This window comes from Hippoglossus stenolepis, chromosome 18 (assembly GCF_022539355.2).
Source record: "Hippoglossus stenolepis isolate QCI-W04-F060 chromosome 18, HSTE1.2, whole genome shotgun sequence".
NCBI lineage: Eukaryota > Metazoa > Chordata > Actinopteri > Pleuronectiformes > Pleuronectidae > Hippoglossus > Hippoglossus stenolepis.
This window is the reverse complement of record NC_061500.1, coordinates 18,009,644-18,024,608: the sequence shown is the minus strand read 5'-3', so window position 1 is coordinate 18,024,608 and position 14,965 is coordinate 18,009,644. Positions and strand designations below refer to the sequence as shown.

General features: G+C 41.8%; 1 protein-coding gene across 2 annotated transcripts in view; it reads right to left on the bottom strand.

The window, feature by feature from the left end:
* The window catches only part of zswim6 (zinc finger, SWIM-type containing 6), a 44,028-nt gene extending 31,938 nt beyond the window's left edge, over nt 1–12,090 (bottom strand). For both annotated transcript variants that reach the window (XM_035184725.2, XM_035184726.2), the window contains exon 1: nt 11,251–12,090. In XM_035184725.2, the coding sequence (XP_035040616.1) occupies nt 11,251–11,677 (427 nt within the window). In that variant the 5' untranslated portion in view covers nt 11,678–12,090. The remainder of the gene's footprint in view (nt 1–11,250) is intronic.
* Nucleotides 12,091–14,965: the final 2,875 nt, after the last annotated feature.

The window sequence follows — 14,965 nt, the reverse complement described above, 5'->3', positions numbered from 1 at the left end:
GTTTGACTACACATGTAAAGTAGTGGCTGGCTCTGGAGGGAGGAGAACCTGAAAGATCATTTTTATTTAAGTCTCACATGGACAATGTTAGATCACTCTAGTGTTACACAGTAGAAAAGAAAATATCTGGTTTTCTGATAAAGATGATAAAGGTCAGAGTCTGTTTACATAAGGCCAGATATAAACTACCACTCCCAACGTGCATTTATCAAGAAACAGTGTGGTAAGCTTAAAATTCATCTGCAACTATTTTGAAAATTGATTAATCGTTAGTAGTAAACATGCCAAACATTACATTTTATTTCCGCTCCTAAATGATAGAATTTTAGTTTTTTGCTCTTATTAGCATCATAGACATTTAAATATATTTTTATTTTGGACTGTTAATTGGGCTTAACTTGAAATTAGATGACATCAATGTGGGCTTTGTAAAATTGTGATCGCAACATTGATTCTTTTGTTATGTTTTACACAGAAGGTAATAATCTGAAGATTAATCCATGATGACAATTATGGTTAATTTTAGTCGTAATCTCTGCTCTTCCTTCTTCTCATCTACATGAAAGATGTTGTGGTGTTGCATCATTATGGGATATGTAGGACTTAGCATGTTTCAGCTTTGACTTGTACTAAAGGTCAGGCTATCTCTGCCTCTGCTGCTTAGATTCTAACAATGTTTTTTATTTTTCTATTGCAAGTCCCCCGTCTTTATGATGGAAGTCTAAAATAACACGATAAACTCCATCACAATGTACAAAAGCCAAGGTTAAGTTTGCCGTCACAGAACATAAAGAGGAGAATTAACTCATAGAGAAGCTAGAAACTCGTGATGTTTGTCATTTTTTCTTTTGAAGTAACATAAATGGTTAGGTGGCTTATAAAACCAAGCACTTATTAGTACAGCTCTATCAACAATCGCCAATGAGACCATGAAGTCGTGAGGAAATGAAGGAATTTGAATGTGGCGACAGAGTTGTGCAACAGTTTGCCTGGAAGTGTTTAGAAAATGGATCCATGATCAAACAGTTTCAGGACGCGTCTCGAAACCTGGTTTTACTTGTCTAAACTTTAACATGCTGTGCCCGTTGAAACTTCAAGGCACTCGCCCAAAAGCAGCAACATATCATGTGAGTCAGGGAGCTCTGCTGGAGGTTGGGGAAAGGCCTGCAGCTACAGCTGGACCAGGAGAGCAAGATTCTGTGCTTGCTGATGCAGATACAGATACAGATACAGATACCAGTGCAGAAGGTGAAGCATGTGGAAAATAATAAACCCGAACCAGAGAGGAGAACCCTGAGTAAAGAGCTGAATGAAGTTAATGGTTACATGTCCTGTGACAACGCTGATGAGGAAATCTAAATGTGTTCACAGTCAATGGATCTGTTTGTGAATTTGGCTAAGCTAACTAAGAAACAGTTCAACTCCGTCTATAAATATGTTCTTTGACTTGTTGTAAAGGCGCCTCTAGGGAAAGGCATTTGGAATTAGCAGTAGCAAGAAGGATTATGTGGTGAATAAATGACTGAATCAAATCAAATCAAATGAATGAGCATTTATCATAATTTTGCTTCCTGTGCTGAAAAAGACCAGACATACAGATACTGGATCTTCCAGAGCAGGTTCACATGCAGGAGGGAAACCTACAGTATCTCAAGCCCAAGTTGAATGCTCTGCGCTTAAGGCCTCTGTGGGACGGTTGACTGACATTTGCGCTACAAGCGTTGACACAAGTCAACATGCTGGTTGTTAGCTGTTAGCAGCTCAAGACGGTTCACCAAATACAGTGCATTTCTTTAACTGCAATGATGTATGCGTTTCTGCTGTCTGAGGAGGAGCGAGCAGAGGACCATCAGTCTTCATTAAGCATGGCCTGGCAGTGAGCTATAAGGTAACAGCCTCTGATGGATGGCACCTTTAAGTTCCCATTAAAAGGTGAGCATTGCTCATAAGCAGCTTCTGATTAAACACTGGGGCTGGGAGCGGGGAGCCGTCTGCTGCACATAGACAAAAGCTTGTGCTTCTCTCTCAGGCTGCAACACTCAGCACAGGCCCTTCAGCAAACACCTTTATTTTCGTTTCCTCTGTCTCTCTCTCGCTCTCTCTTGGTGAACCACAGCTTATTTTTCATTAGAAAATAAAGAAAAAAACACCCAGAACAGGACATTTGGAGATGATGACCTCAGAAAATCGTGAGTAGCACCAATATGTAACATGATGAAATGCTTATGAAATGCTCGCAGCACTTCACCTGTTTACTAAAGTGCTCTGTTTGCAGGGGTCTGAGGGCGCTCCTCTTCAGAGACCACCCCAGAGGCCCAGATTTCCCGATGAGGTGAGGACAGGGGCAGGCTTTGACTTGCTGAGACGGTTCAGTTTTTATAAAACTCTCCAAACGCCCCCAAGAAAAGAGACTGTTTTGACAAACCCTGAGAGGCAAAGGTCTGTCTTATATTGAGAGAATAAGTGGATTAATCAATCAGTTGTTCATCAGCGAAATAATCAGCAGCTATGTTTAAAACCAATCAGTCTCTTCTGTCATTTTCCAATATTCCCTCGGCTCGTTTCTCAGTTGTGGGAATATGTTGCTTTCCTTTGTCCAATGTGATAGTAAACATGAATATGCCTGCAACTAAAAATTATTTCCATTATCAGTTAAACTGCCAATTATATTCTTGAGTAAATTGATTAGTCTGAATGAATCTACCTTCAAAAAATGTCAAACTATCACTTGATTATCTAAATGTGCAGAGAGTGATTTACAAACTATTAATCCAGAAAATAATTAGCCGATCAATCATAAATGAAAACAATAGTTGTTCACGCTATCAGCAGCATTAGATGGACAGGTGGTGTTGGACAAGCCATGTGCCAATGAGAACAAAACAGGATTTATCGAGTCGATTACAGGTAGGCGGAGGAAAACTAGTCCCTCCCCTCCTCCACCCACCTCGCTGCTGCGCCACCTCTCCTCTCCCTCCAGTTGAAGGTTAATGGGGACGCAGCAGAGGAATACAGATCAGGGAGACGTGGATGGATGTGGAAAGAAAGAAACCATATGGGAGCAGGTTTGGTGGGAGACTAGCTACAGCCCGACCCTTAAAGAATACAAACTTGGCCACTGGTGGTTGTTTGTTACCTTCAACAAATCAAACACTGACTATATCCAACTAACGCAGACTGTGTGTTGCAAAGCCTATAGGTCTTATTCCCCAGTACCATAGAGCTCCATTGTACAAACAAGTGTAACAGTGACACTGGGAGACGTTGCCCTTCATCAAGGCTGCAACTAACAATTACTTTGATAAGCGATGTTACGTGCTGACTGTTGAAAATGTTTTTACTTCTAGGTGCCGTTCGCATTGAGTCCAAAACCCAACAATTGTCAACACATTTATCAGACAGACAAAGGGTCTTGAAACATTTTGGCATTTTTGCTTGAAAAATAAAAGGAAGCTATCAATTATCAATTCATTTTCTGTCGTTCAAATAATTGTTTATGCTGCAATCATCATGAACAAAAACACCCTTTATTTGCACCCCGTGCCACGCATGTCCTGCTGTCTCAGATACTCACTAGAGAACCAAATGTGGATTAATCTGTCACTGAAAATAGTCCCCTGAAAACGTTTAGAAATGCAGAAATGAAAAAGAAAAATCATCTAAATTCCATGTGGTGTCCGTCGCTGACCTGGAAAATACCTGGGAAGGACTCCAAGACTTCAACCAGCAACAACAACAGGAAAACTGATTCAGCTGAAGGACATATACACAACTAGTGCCTCTGTTACAATCTCTCTTTCTTCGCTTTTAATTTTATTCAAATATGCTCAATGTAGTGTAAAACCGTACTTCAAAGTGGCAGGGTTAGCCAGGGGCTGGCCTCATGCAGGCATTTGCATCAAAGCAATCGCCCGATGTTGCTCCAATAAAAATCGATCTTGCAGAGCAGAAGCATATTGAGGTGCTATGCATACACCATTAATGCTGATCAACAGCCTAAAAGCCTGAGCACGGTGTCTGTGTGCATGTGCACACGTCCCCTCAGCATTCCTGCATTCCTCCTGCCGATTCATTGATTCTTCATAAAATTGCAGATGAGAGAGCTAGCCGGCAGTAATCAGTGTGTACAAGACGCCTGGGGCTACATGTAAGCATCTGTGTGTGTGTGTGTGTGCACAAATTAATGCTTTGATATGTTTACAACATCAGTACAAGCTGCCCATATGAAACTTTGATATTGACAGAGGATCTTAATGTTTGTTTCTCACAGAATTGTGATGATGAATTAGGATAATAAGTTCCTAATACTCAATATCACATCTTTCCATTGGGTGTTTTGACCAACCAACTGTCCTAAACCCCCAAATATTCACTTTTTAAATGATATAATGGAGAAAAGCAGCAACTCCTCACATTTTAGAAGCTGGAACCAGACTATTTGATATTTTGTCTGAAAAAGGGACGCATGATTGATAATCTTTCAGCATGATAAAATCATCATTTTATCCAAATAACACAAAATAGTAAAAAGAAAAACTCAAGTTTAAATCTGCCCAAACTGTCTGGTTTTCCTGACCATCAATCCTAAATCTAAATAAAACCAAGGACAATAAGCATGTCCTAATATCTGGAAAGCTGGAACCATGCAGACAACGTCCGGCATTTTAACTCGATTCTCAATATAGTTAACAATTACATTTTCTGTTTATTCACATACTGAAACCAAATCATATAATTTAACAGAGTAATTCTGAACAGAATGACTCCGACCAGCCAAGATAAAACAAGTAGCAGTGTGTCAAAGAGGGATTTCTTCTTCTCTGAATGAGGTTTTAGTATGAAATGTCTGACTATTTTGCAAATCATGCCCCTGACCGGTCCCCACAACAAACTCAAAACACCACCCAACTCTTTTTTGACTCATATGTCAAGAGCTGAAACTATAACAACAAATCAGCATTTCCATTTTATGCTAGTTAATACTTCTCTTCTACAGTTCAGATGTAAATATATAGTTTATACTTCATTTATCTGTTGGCTGGATTTACTTTTCAGATTACAATTTTACATAACAAAACATAAAAACCACAGTCAAATCATAAACCAGTATTTGCTTATCTTTGTGCCTTGAGGCTCCTTATCATGTTTCAGACGTCCCTGAGTTGACAGCAGCTGCACCAAAAATACACATTTGCGCATCAGAACTTTGTTTTCTCCTCCTTCCTCTCGTGTTAATCATCTCGTGAGCCCTCAGATTTATCTGGTGACCCTTTGGAAGGGCTCCAGCCCTTGGTTGCGACCCACTGGATGGACACAGTGAACTGCGTATAAAGTAGTTTATACTGCCTTCATCTAGCAGCAGTAAAATTATAATTGCACACTGATACATCAGTATAATCTAATGTCAAATATAATAACATAACAGTCACAAAGGAGATTTTACTCCAAGAGGAGCAGTTTTACTTTTGATACTTTAAGCACACTTATCCTCACACTTGTGTACTTCTCACTTAATAAAGATTTTGAATGGAGGACTCAAGCATTAATACTTTTACAGTTAAGTATTTCTTCCCACTGAAAGCCAGGAGGTCGTAATGCTGACTGCAGAGGGAGTTAACACTTGTCTTTGGACGCCGCACCTCATTGGACGATCGCTGAGCCACAACGTCCTTTAACGGAGCAGAACAGGTGAAGTTTTGCCTGGACTCTAGTTGGTCTCATTCCAGTGATGACAGAAGTGCACCAGAGAGACCTGGTGAGATTTCACTGTGTGGTGAAACTATGCAACGCTCCCGGCAAACCCAACCTCACATCTTACCACAGAGACAGAGTGGGGCACTTCTTGAATATCACATGATGGGACGTGAGGAAAACTACAGACACATTAGATCTTGGTGGACGTGCCGCAGACTACCACTCCCTATCAGCCCTGTGTGTGTGAAGCAACAGGCCAGTGACAGACCTGACCACAGGATCTCAAATTCTGCACTAAAGTGAACAAAAGGCTTGTAATACTGATGTTAACTCAGTTAAAACCATTTCTCTCTCACACACACACACACACACACACACACACACACACACACACACACACACACACACACACACACACACACACACACACACACACACACACACACACACACACACACACACACACACACACACACACACCATGGTGGACAGTAGCGATAGCATTATCTTCAGCAAGTTTAAATCACTGTTAATCTATGAATATGTCTAATATGTCAGTTTGCTAAGATATGACTGAGTTTTTTCAAAACACGAAATGAGCCTCGTTAAGATGTGCACTTTAGATACTGAAAATAAATTCAGCTCCATTTTTCACACAAAAAAGGACCAACTGTTCTCCAGTGTCACCTTAGAATTTGCTAACTTTCTGAATGAAATAACACATTTTAAGGGCAGCGGTCAATTATAATGGACATTTTTCACAGTTTTTAATTTCATAGAATAGAAAATAATTAGCAAATTAATCTATAATGAAAAAATCTCATGTTACAGCCCTTAATAGATTTACTGTGAAAGAAAATCAACGTTTTCTAAATGTTCTTCGGTCATTGTAAGTGCTGTATTGTGTTCACATTAGAGCTCAACCTGCATCCATTTTGATAATTAATTAAGTTATATTCACATTCAAGCAAAAAAAAAAATGCTACGCTACGGCCTCTGTTATGGTTCTAAATGTACCAATTCTTCTTTAATTACAAACTGAACATCTTGGACTAAATAAAGACGTTTGAAGATCATCTCAGACTCTGGGAAAGTGTTTGACATCTTTAAACCAAATGATTGATCCACTAACGAAGAAAAAAATGAGCCGATGAAATGATATTGAAAATAATCCTTAGTTGCAACCGTCCTCTGTCTCTTGAGGTGCTTTCACTGCTGTTCAGGAAAAGAGAAGGGGGGGGGGGAGGATTTCATCGACTACAAACACAGAAGATTATCAGCATTGATATTCCAGTGACTCTTCACCTTATACAGCAGATGGAAGAACAGATGAAGCATCAGATAAAGTGTGAAAAACCTTGAACTTGACCTCATGTAGAGTGCAGGCAGGTAAAATGTGACCTAATGACCGAGGAGCTTGGGCAACAAACACATTACAGCACTTGTTTCCCACCACATATAGAAATCATGCATTTCATTGCTACGGTAAATGTGACGGTGTACATTACTTTACATCTCTGCCCCCTCTGTTATGAAGTTGTTTTGTCTGAACGCATGCAGCTTCTCCTACTGAAATAACCATCCTCAGTGCACATAAACACTGCAGCCTATACTTCAACTTGTAGCTGAAGCCTATACTTCAGCTCAAACCTACACGTCAACATCCTAACGCAGAGATGGAGACGGGCTTCCGTCATCGAGGACTGAGGTACAGACTCTTTCTGCAGTGTGAGAAAGTGGTTCTTAACCTTTCTAGTGCCACAGTAAAAACAAATTGTCGAAAGAATTATAAATAGTAAGGCCTCTAATAGTGACCGCAACACTAGACTCGTGTCTTAGATCCAGGGCAACAAGTAATATTATACAATGTACTTCATAATTTTGAGGATATGCTGTTTTTCTTTGATTTCAATGATTTAATTAATGATGTGGGAGGTTCTGGACTCATCATTGGGAGAAAGAAATGGTATGTAGCTTTTGAAAGAATTAACAACAGATATAAAAAAAATTATTCTTTAAATCTTAGAGACAGATCAAATGAAGGTATAGTCCCTATTCAACATGTCAGTGCATGGAGGAAGTTTTGTGATGGTATAGTTGGAAGAAGTCTTTTTGGCTGAACGTATCTTTGTACCTCAGACACAGTGTTGTGGTGGTTAAAAGCTGCTAAGCTCTAATTATTGTATAAAGCCAATTATAATATGCTGTGTTTATCTTTTCCCTGACATCAAGGGATCTTGGCACCGGTTTCTGCAAACAGAGATTTCTGCTTCATGACCCTCAAGTGCAAACTGAATTAGATGAAAGCTGCTACTCTGCATGAAGCTCACAGCAAAGTGACTGGTCTTCCTCCGAGGACTTAATATGGATGCTGTTGAATAAGTTTCAATAAGGTGCCGTCTGAGCTTTGTTTAGTGAAGATCTAGTTTGGTTTGGACACTGTAAAACTCCCTTGTTTTTTTTACTTACACATTCTCTTTTTGAACCTGAATTAATTGCACCCTGAAGTTCACACGTTTTTCCTCCACCCTGTCTTTTATGAGCCATGAATATTTTACTGCCACAGCTACAGGATTTGATTGCATATACAAAATAAAAACAGAATAATGTAATCTCACTTTATTAATTATTCAGGGAAATTTGATGTGTAAGGTCCTTGACCTAGAATTCTTACTTTCAATTAAAAGTTACAGCCAATTAAACCACTGATGGCAACCATTTATGTCCAGTTATAAGGGAATAATGAAATTTTCAGCAACAGATAAAACTGCAAAACCAACATTTGACCTTTTTTCTGTCTCTTTGAATTTTTCTTTTTAACCCAAAATACTCGCTTTACTATCAAGACAAAGAAATGAAGCTTATTCTTACATTTAAAAAGCTGGAAACATTAAATTATTGACATTTGGGGGTTAAATCACCAGAAAGCCAACTATTGGACAAATATCTCTGCAGCAAATAAACACTTTCGTTATTGTTTGGTGTCGGTGGAAAAGCTTTATCAAGCTCTTGGTTCAATTACATCGCCACAAACTATGACACTGGCTCCAACCATGGGAATGAAGAAGCCCTCAAGTCTAAACTCAAGAAGCTGCAGTATTTTCTCTTGCAATGGGAAAGATAGCTTATTTTATCTTTGCGCTGATTAACAGCGAGGGTTTGCTGTGGACAGTCCACACAGCCAATGTGTGCCAATTCATTTCCTCAAGGTCTGCAGCGAGAAAACCTCCCTGCTCTGGTACAGCCCACACGTGGGGAGATTACATCTTTTATTTATCACTTCTTGGCTCTATTTTTCCAGCAAATTCCAGGCTGGAGTGCAATCAGCCAAGAAACCCTCCCTGTGTGCATGTGTGTGTGTGCATGTGTGTGTGTCTGTGTGTGTACTACTGTTATTCCTCTTTGTAAGCATGCCCACCCCCCTCATTCTGTGGAATAACAACCCAGATTCAGTTTCTTCCCAACAGAAACATTTCCCAATATGTGGGAATATATTAAAGGCCTCTCACTTTGGCAGGACAGAGGTTTGTGTGTGTGTGTGTGTGTGTGTGTGTGTGTGTGTGTGTGTGTGTGTGTGTGTGTGTGTTTTCCCCGTGGCCCTTCAGTGAGTACACAAAGCCCACATGAACCTCCTGCATTTAAAAGTGGTTGGAAAGAGGGGCGGTCATCCAGAAACTCATGTGCTCAGATTGCATTACCATTCAAATTAACCATGCAGAGTAATGGGATTACAGTCCCCTCTGAGAAGGTGTTCTGAGGGCCCGCTGAACTCACAGGTGACAGACCGCAACATGCTCAAAGACTCCCGGCTGACCACGCACTGATAAAGGCTCCAAACTCAAGCCTGTCTTCATTAAAGTGAGCTATCTCTTCAATTCAACACCACATCTGCTTCTCTCGCTGCCAAGCACACTCGGTCGGCTTTTTTTTCTCTTTTCTCTTTTCAATTATAGATACACACACAAAAAAAACCCTGAACCAATTGGCTGCAGCCTGGCGTGAATCGTGGCCCATTTAAAAAGAACCGTCGAGCTCAATACGCTTCCTCCTTCCAAATCTCCTCTACTTAACAAGGGAGTGAAAAGATGCTTTTGTTTGCCTTCCTATTGGAGGCAACAGGAAGCTTGAAAGACACAAATGAACATGAAAATAGGAACAAAGTGCCAAATTCACAATAGGAATGCTGGGTATTTGATATGTGTGCCGAGTGATTAAAATCTCAAAGAGGGCTGTGCTCTTTTAAAGCACCGAAAAATAGGGGATGGAGAGGGGGTGTGTGTGTGCAGGGGGCTGCCACTAAATGACATTGAATCAAATGTCGCTGAGTCACTGATTCATGTTGTTGGTGTTGTAAAAGTTGAACTGTCAACTCAGCACACAAGTGTCTGTTCCTGTTCATCCACGCCTGCCATCAGAAAGGGTTGTAACCACGGAGACGTGCCAACTCTGATGGTCTGCTCCCAATTTAGCCTCCAGAAAAACAGAGTGAATTCAGTCCAGTTACTGTTATTCTGGACTTAAAGAATAACCATTCCACTAATAACATACTGGAGCTCCACTTGGTCTAAATATATTACAACAATAATGTGAGACTCCATATTTGACTCCTCTTCATTTCAGCAGCTCACATTTATTAGCTCCTAGCTGCAGAGCAGCGGAGCACAACAGATCAAACTCCACGCAGGCAGACAAAACACACAATGTGCCCATACAATTATCATTCAACAGCACCTCGACCGTGCCACACAGAGCAACTCATTCAAAACTAATGTGTGTCAGTTGAGACCCAACCCAACGCTGGGCACTTCCCTTATTACTCAATAGTTTTATGTAATCATGTTCACACTGATTTTTTTTTTTTTTTTAAAGGTCATACTGTGTGCTACTGTGGATTCTGGATGCAATGAATTCAGCAGATCAGGGATGAATCGGAACATTAAATACAAAACCACATCCAAATGCAATTTTTTGAATCAATTTGATATCAGGAGGAAAGACACATTGGGTAGTTTTAGGTGCTTTCTAATGCTATAGCAGCTTCCTCAAATCTTTGGGACTTTTGTGTCACAGACCGGCGTGGTTGTATTTCACATTGTCGCCTGTAAAGCAGCAGCGGACAGTGGAGGAGTGTATTTATCCTCTTTCTCTGGTGGTTTCTCGGTGGATGGTGCTGGGTTCGGGTCAGTGGTGGGGATTCCTGTTCTCTTTGAAGCCGCAAGCTTCATTTTCTACGCAATTAGTGGATCTGGAGGCTTTGCAGCCTCCCTGCATTTCACATTCAAACTGCCCCCGAGCAAAACAGGATTTAAATGCCCCAGTCACACATTGCCATTCATGCACCCAGCAGATTTAAAGCCCCATTGTAGCCTCTGTGTGTCTGTCGCCTGACCGCTTCACCCTTTGTTGTCACAGCCTGTCACTTCATCCGCCTACGTTCCTCTCGTCGTCCACACAAATGAGATCGAACTCAGCCCGAGTTGTTTGTTTTCTGGGTGGTTTAAAGACGTGTACCCTTGTATTTGCACTCTGTTCGCCGGCTTCCATCGCATCACTCACCGACTTGCAGTACGTTGTCCACGCAGCCGCTCTCCAGCAGACCGATGCCCCGTCGGAACGGCAGCCGCGTGTCGTCGCCGCTCTCCCCGCTACTCCCGGTCTCCTCCCCGCCCGTGCTGAACGACGAGTACATACAGATCTCCCGTTCGCTCCTCGGGAAGGACCAGTACACGATCCGCCGCTGGACGGGCTCCGGGATCCTCTCGAAGCGCTCCTCGACCCGCTGGAACGGCCACTTCTCCGCGACTCTCCGCGCCGCGATGTCCAGCAGAGTCTCCGGGTTCTGGGTTTTGCTCGAGTCGCCCTGAGCGGCTGCGGAGCCGCAGCACGGCGCCCACGCGGCCCGCTGGCCTTGCCTACATGTTGCGCCGTATCCCGGTCGACAGCAGAGCCGCTTGGCCGGGGGCTGCTGTGCGCGCTCCGCCATGATAGCTCCGCTTTAACGGCGACGGAGGAAGTCAACGCAGCATATGAACGTGGATGTGGAAGGGAAAGCGGCTGCCCACGGCTCGGTTGTCGGCCGTGTATGGCCAAATCATCCTTTTATGGGAACATGGAGGCAGGGCTTCTCCGGGCTTGTCAAACCCCTTTGTTGACAAATGAAGGAGAGGCGGGGTCTGGCCGCTGAGCTCCGTGAGGGCGGAATTCCCGCACGGCCGCTAATCCTTTGTGAGCCCCGAATAAAAAGCTTTAAATGGCGGGAGGGGGGTCGCCGCGATAACGACCGTCTCTTCTCCCGGGCGCTGGGTTTGACCGGCGGGCGTTCACAGATATTACAGCCGGGGAGAGAGGAGGCTTTGTGCGGCCGCGGAGCGGAGCTGGGGTCGGGACTGAAGTGAGCGCTCGGTGCCCGAGGGGGGGGGGGGCGGTGATTGGCCTGTCAACACCGGAGCCTCGTGGTTTTGGGGGAGGGGGCAGTGAACGCGTCTCCGCCCCGTGTGACGTTCAGGTTCCGCAGGAATGTGGGGGACCGGTCGGATGAAAACACGGCTCATTATCCGGAACATGCGCAGGGAGCCGGCGCGTGTGAGAGCCCGAGCAGAGGAGCAGGAGGGCTGCGGAGGAAGAGCGGAGACATGTCCCCGAAGAGCGGCTTTAATAATGTAGTTAAACATGAGGAGAGTCACACGGTGTACAAATGTTCAGAGCCGGAGTGGCAGGAAGCGGCTTTATTGGACAATTGCCCCCAATGAAGTCATATCTCAACTCTGTGAAACAAGTTTAGTTGAACTCCAGAACCATCGGATTTACACTGAGCTCATTTATCTCTCGCCTTTTCCCCATTGTATCAACTGATCAACGCACACAAACACAGTGCAAGCGTATTTAATCCCACCATAGAAGTACTGTACTGTCCTTCAATGTTTTATCTTATCTCAGGTTTTCATCTGTACTACATTTTATTTTTGTATTCGTGCTCTAATGCTGAGTGATCTTCAAATTGATTGTATTTGTTTCCTGTTGTTTTTCTTCATTACATTTGTTTTTAACTGCAAAATAATATTGTTATTATCATTATTATTATAAGGCTGCGACCATAGACTATTTCTATTGCCATGCGTTTGAAAATAATTTCCCTTTAATATTCACTTAATTCTTCCATGTACACAATGTGGCCTGAGTTGAGTTTATCAGTTTTAAGTTAGTTGATGCTTCTGCTCATTAAAGAGGCAGACATTGTACTTTTGACTCCCCTACATTAGCTTGATGTTAAAGAATAAAAAGAAAGAAAACCCCACGCCCAAAAAGGTACATTTAACCAATATTTTTTCAGTAAATACTTTTACATTGATAATACTTTTACACTTTTACATAAGTAAGAATTCAGATGTAGGACTTTTCCTTGTGATGGAATATTTTAGACTGAAGTATGTTGTTTTTATTTACATAAAATAATTCTGAATATCATTCTTGGTAAAGTTAAAAATACACTCCAGCCAAGAACCAGTCCGACACACTCTTGACTGTAACCTAGTGTTTATCATACGGTGCTGTGAGTGGTATTGATACTGAGAGTTGTATATCGGACAATAAAAGGAGTTGTAACTGATTCTTTGACCCTGATTGTCTGGACCTGAAAATGAGACACCCCAGGACAACTGGACAGAGTTCACTGTGGACAATGGTCATGTTGTTTTTCGTCCAGTTGCCCTCGGGGGCCCAACTGCTGGATTTCTTTTTTTATCAGATGTGTTTTCACCTGGAGTCGTACAAAGGTGTAGACCAGTCCCCAAACAGATGACAATGGTTGAAACAAAGGGTTCATTATGAAAATGTTTTTCTTCTTAAACTGCTGTGACCAAATTTATTACCATGTACAAATAACTTCCTGTCTCAAAAACAGTACACACTATTGTTTGAAGTGCGACATTTTCAGAGGGACACAGAGTCGTCATTTAATGCTCTCTGCCCCGAGACACTCACACGTGGAGAGTTTATGTAGGCCTACTCAAGTTTTTCCTTATTTATATTGTACTTTATAATTTGACTTCCAATACTTTTATTTGCCAACTTTAGTTACCTTGCAGATATGAATCATTACTTCAAAGTATAATCAGCTAATATATAATACTGTAAACATTATAAGCTACTCAGCAATTAGCCCCAACTTTACCTGATACAACATTAAAATAATGCTTACTCATTACTGTATCCATGGTTACAATTCAAAAATATGCTGTAATATTATTCTGAGAACACCATTCTTCATAACTAGTACTCTTACTTTAGGTATTTTAAATATATTTTAATACTCAGTATATATATATAAAGTATTTTCACTTGAGTAAAATTTGGAATGCAGTACTTCTGCACTGTGTGTTTGCTATTTTTACTAACACTGATCAGCCACAACATTAAACGCCAGTCACCAGATTTGAAGTGTACATATACTTTTGCCACCTGATTTGCTGGACTGGGAGAGAAGAGCAGTTCTCCTTTCCAGGATACAAACTACAAAACAATCAGTTCTTTGACACTATATTTTATAATACAGAGCCAAAGCTTGTGATGTTGAAAATAAATAAATAAATAAAAGAGCTCCCAGTCCCAGCAGCCCCATCTGAAGATGATATCTGGTATCTCCTTTTGATCAGCACCAGGGGAACATTTCAGACGTGATTTTAAACAGTTTTATTTGTGCATAAACACGCTGTTTGTCACTGTAATGAGTTCATCTGTCTCTTTTTCTTGCCATCATTTTCCAGTTACAGTGCCACCTGCTGCTCCTGCAGGACAGCGTTATCAGCAGCCTCATTTCAGCACACTCACTCCATGCTGTGTAAATGATTTAGGCCGCCGGTTAAAAATCTTTACTATTGTCTCATTTTACCCTGCAGACAGCGCAGCAGAAGCAAAGTAATGACTGAGCCTATTCACTCAGCATGGTGGTAACAGTAGGAGGGCTGCGAGAGGAAGACAACAACATAGACACACACCACACACTGGCTTGAATAAGATAGAGCCGTCTTCTACCAGCTGAGTTTGTGTCCATTTTTTCACCATTTCACTTTCACTGTATTAGATTTAAAATTCAAACGCCTATTATGATAATAAGGTTCTTATCTTCAGAGTTCATACATTTCATCAAGACGCCTCATTAATGTACCGTGGGGCTGTCTTTAGACTGGATCTATTGGTGCATTCTGATTGAACTCGGGAGTCAGAATTAGCTGAAAATGTACAGCTTGCCTACGGACTTACTCAAGATATCTCC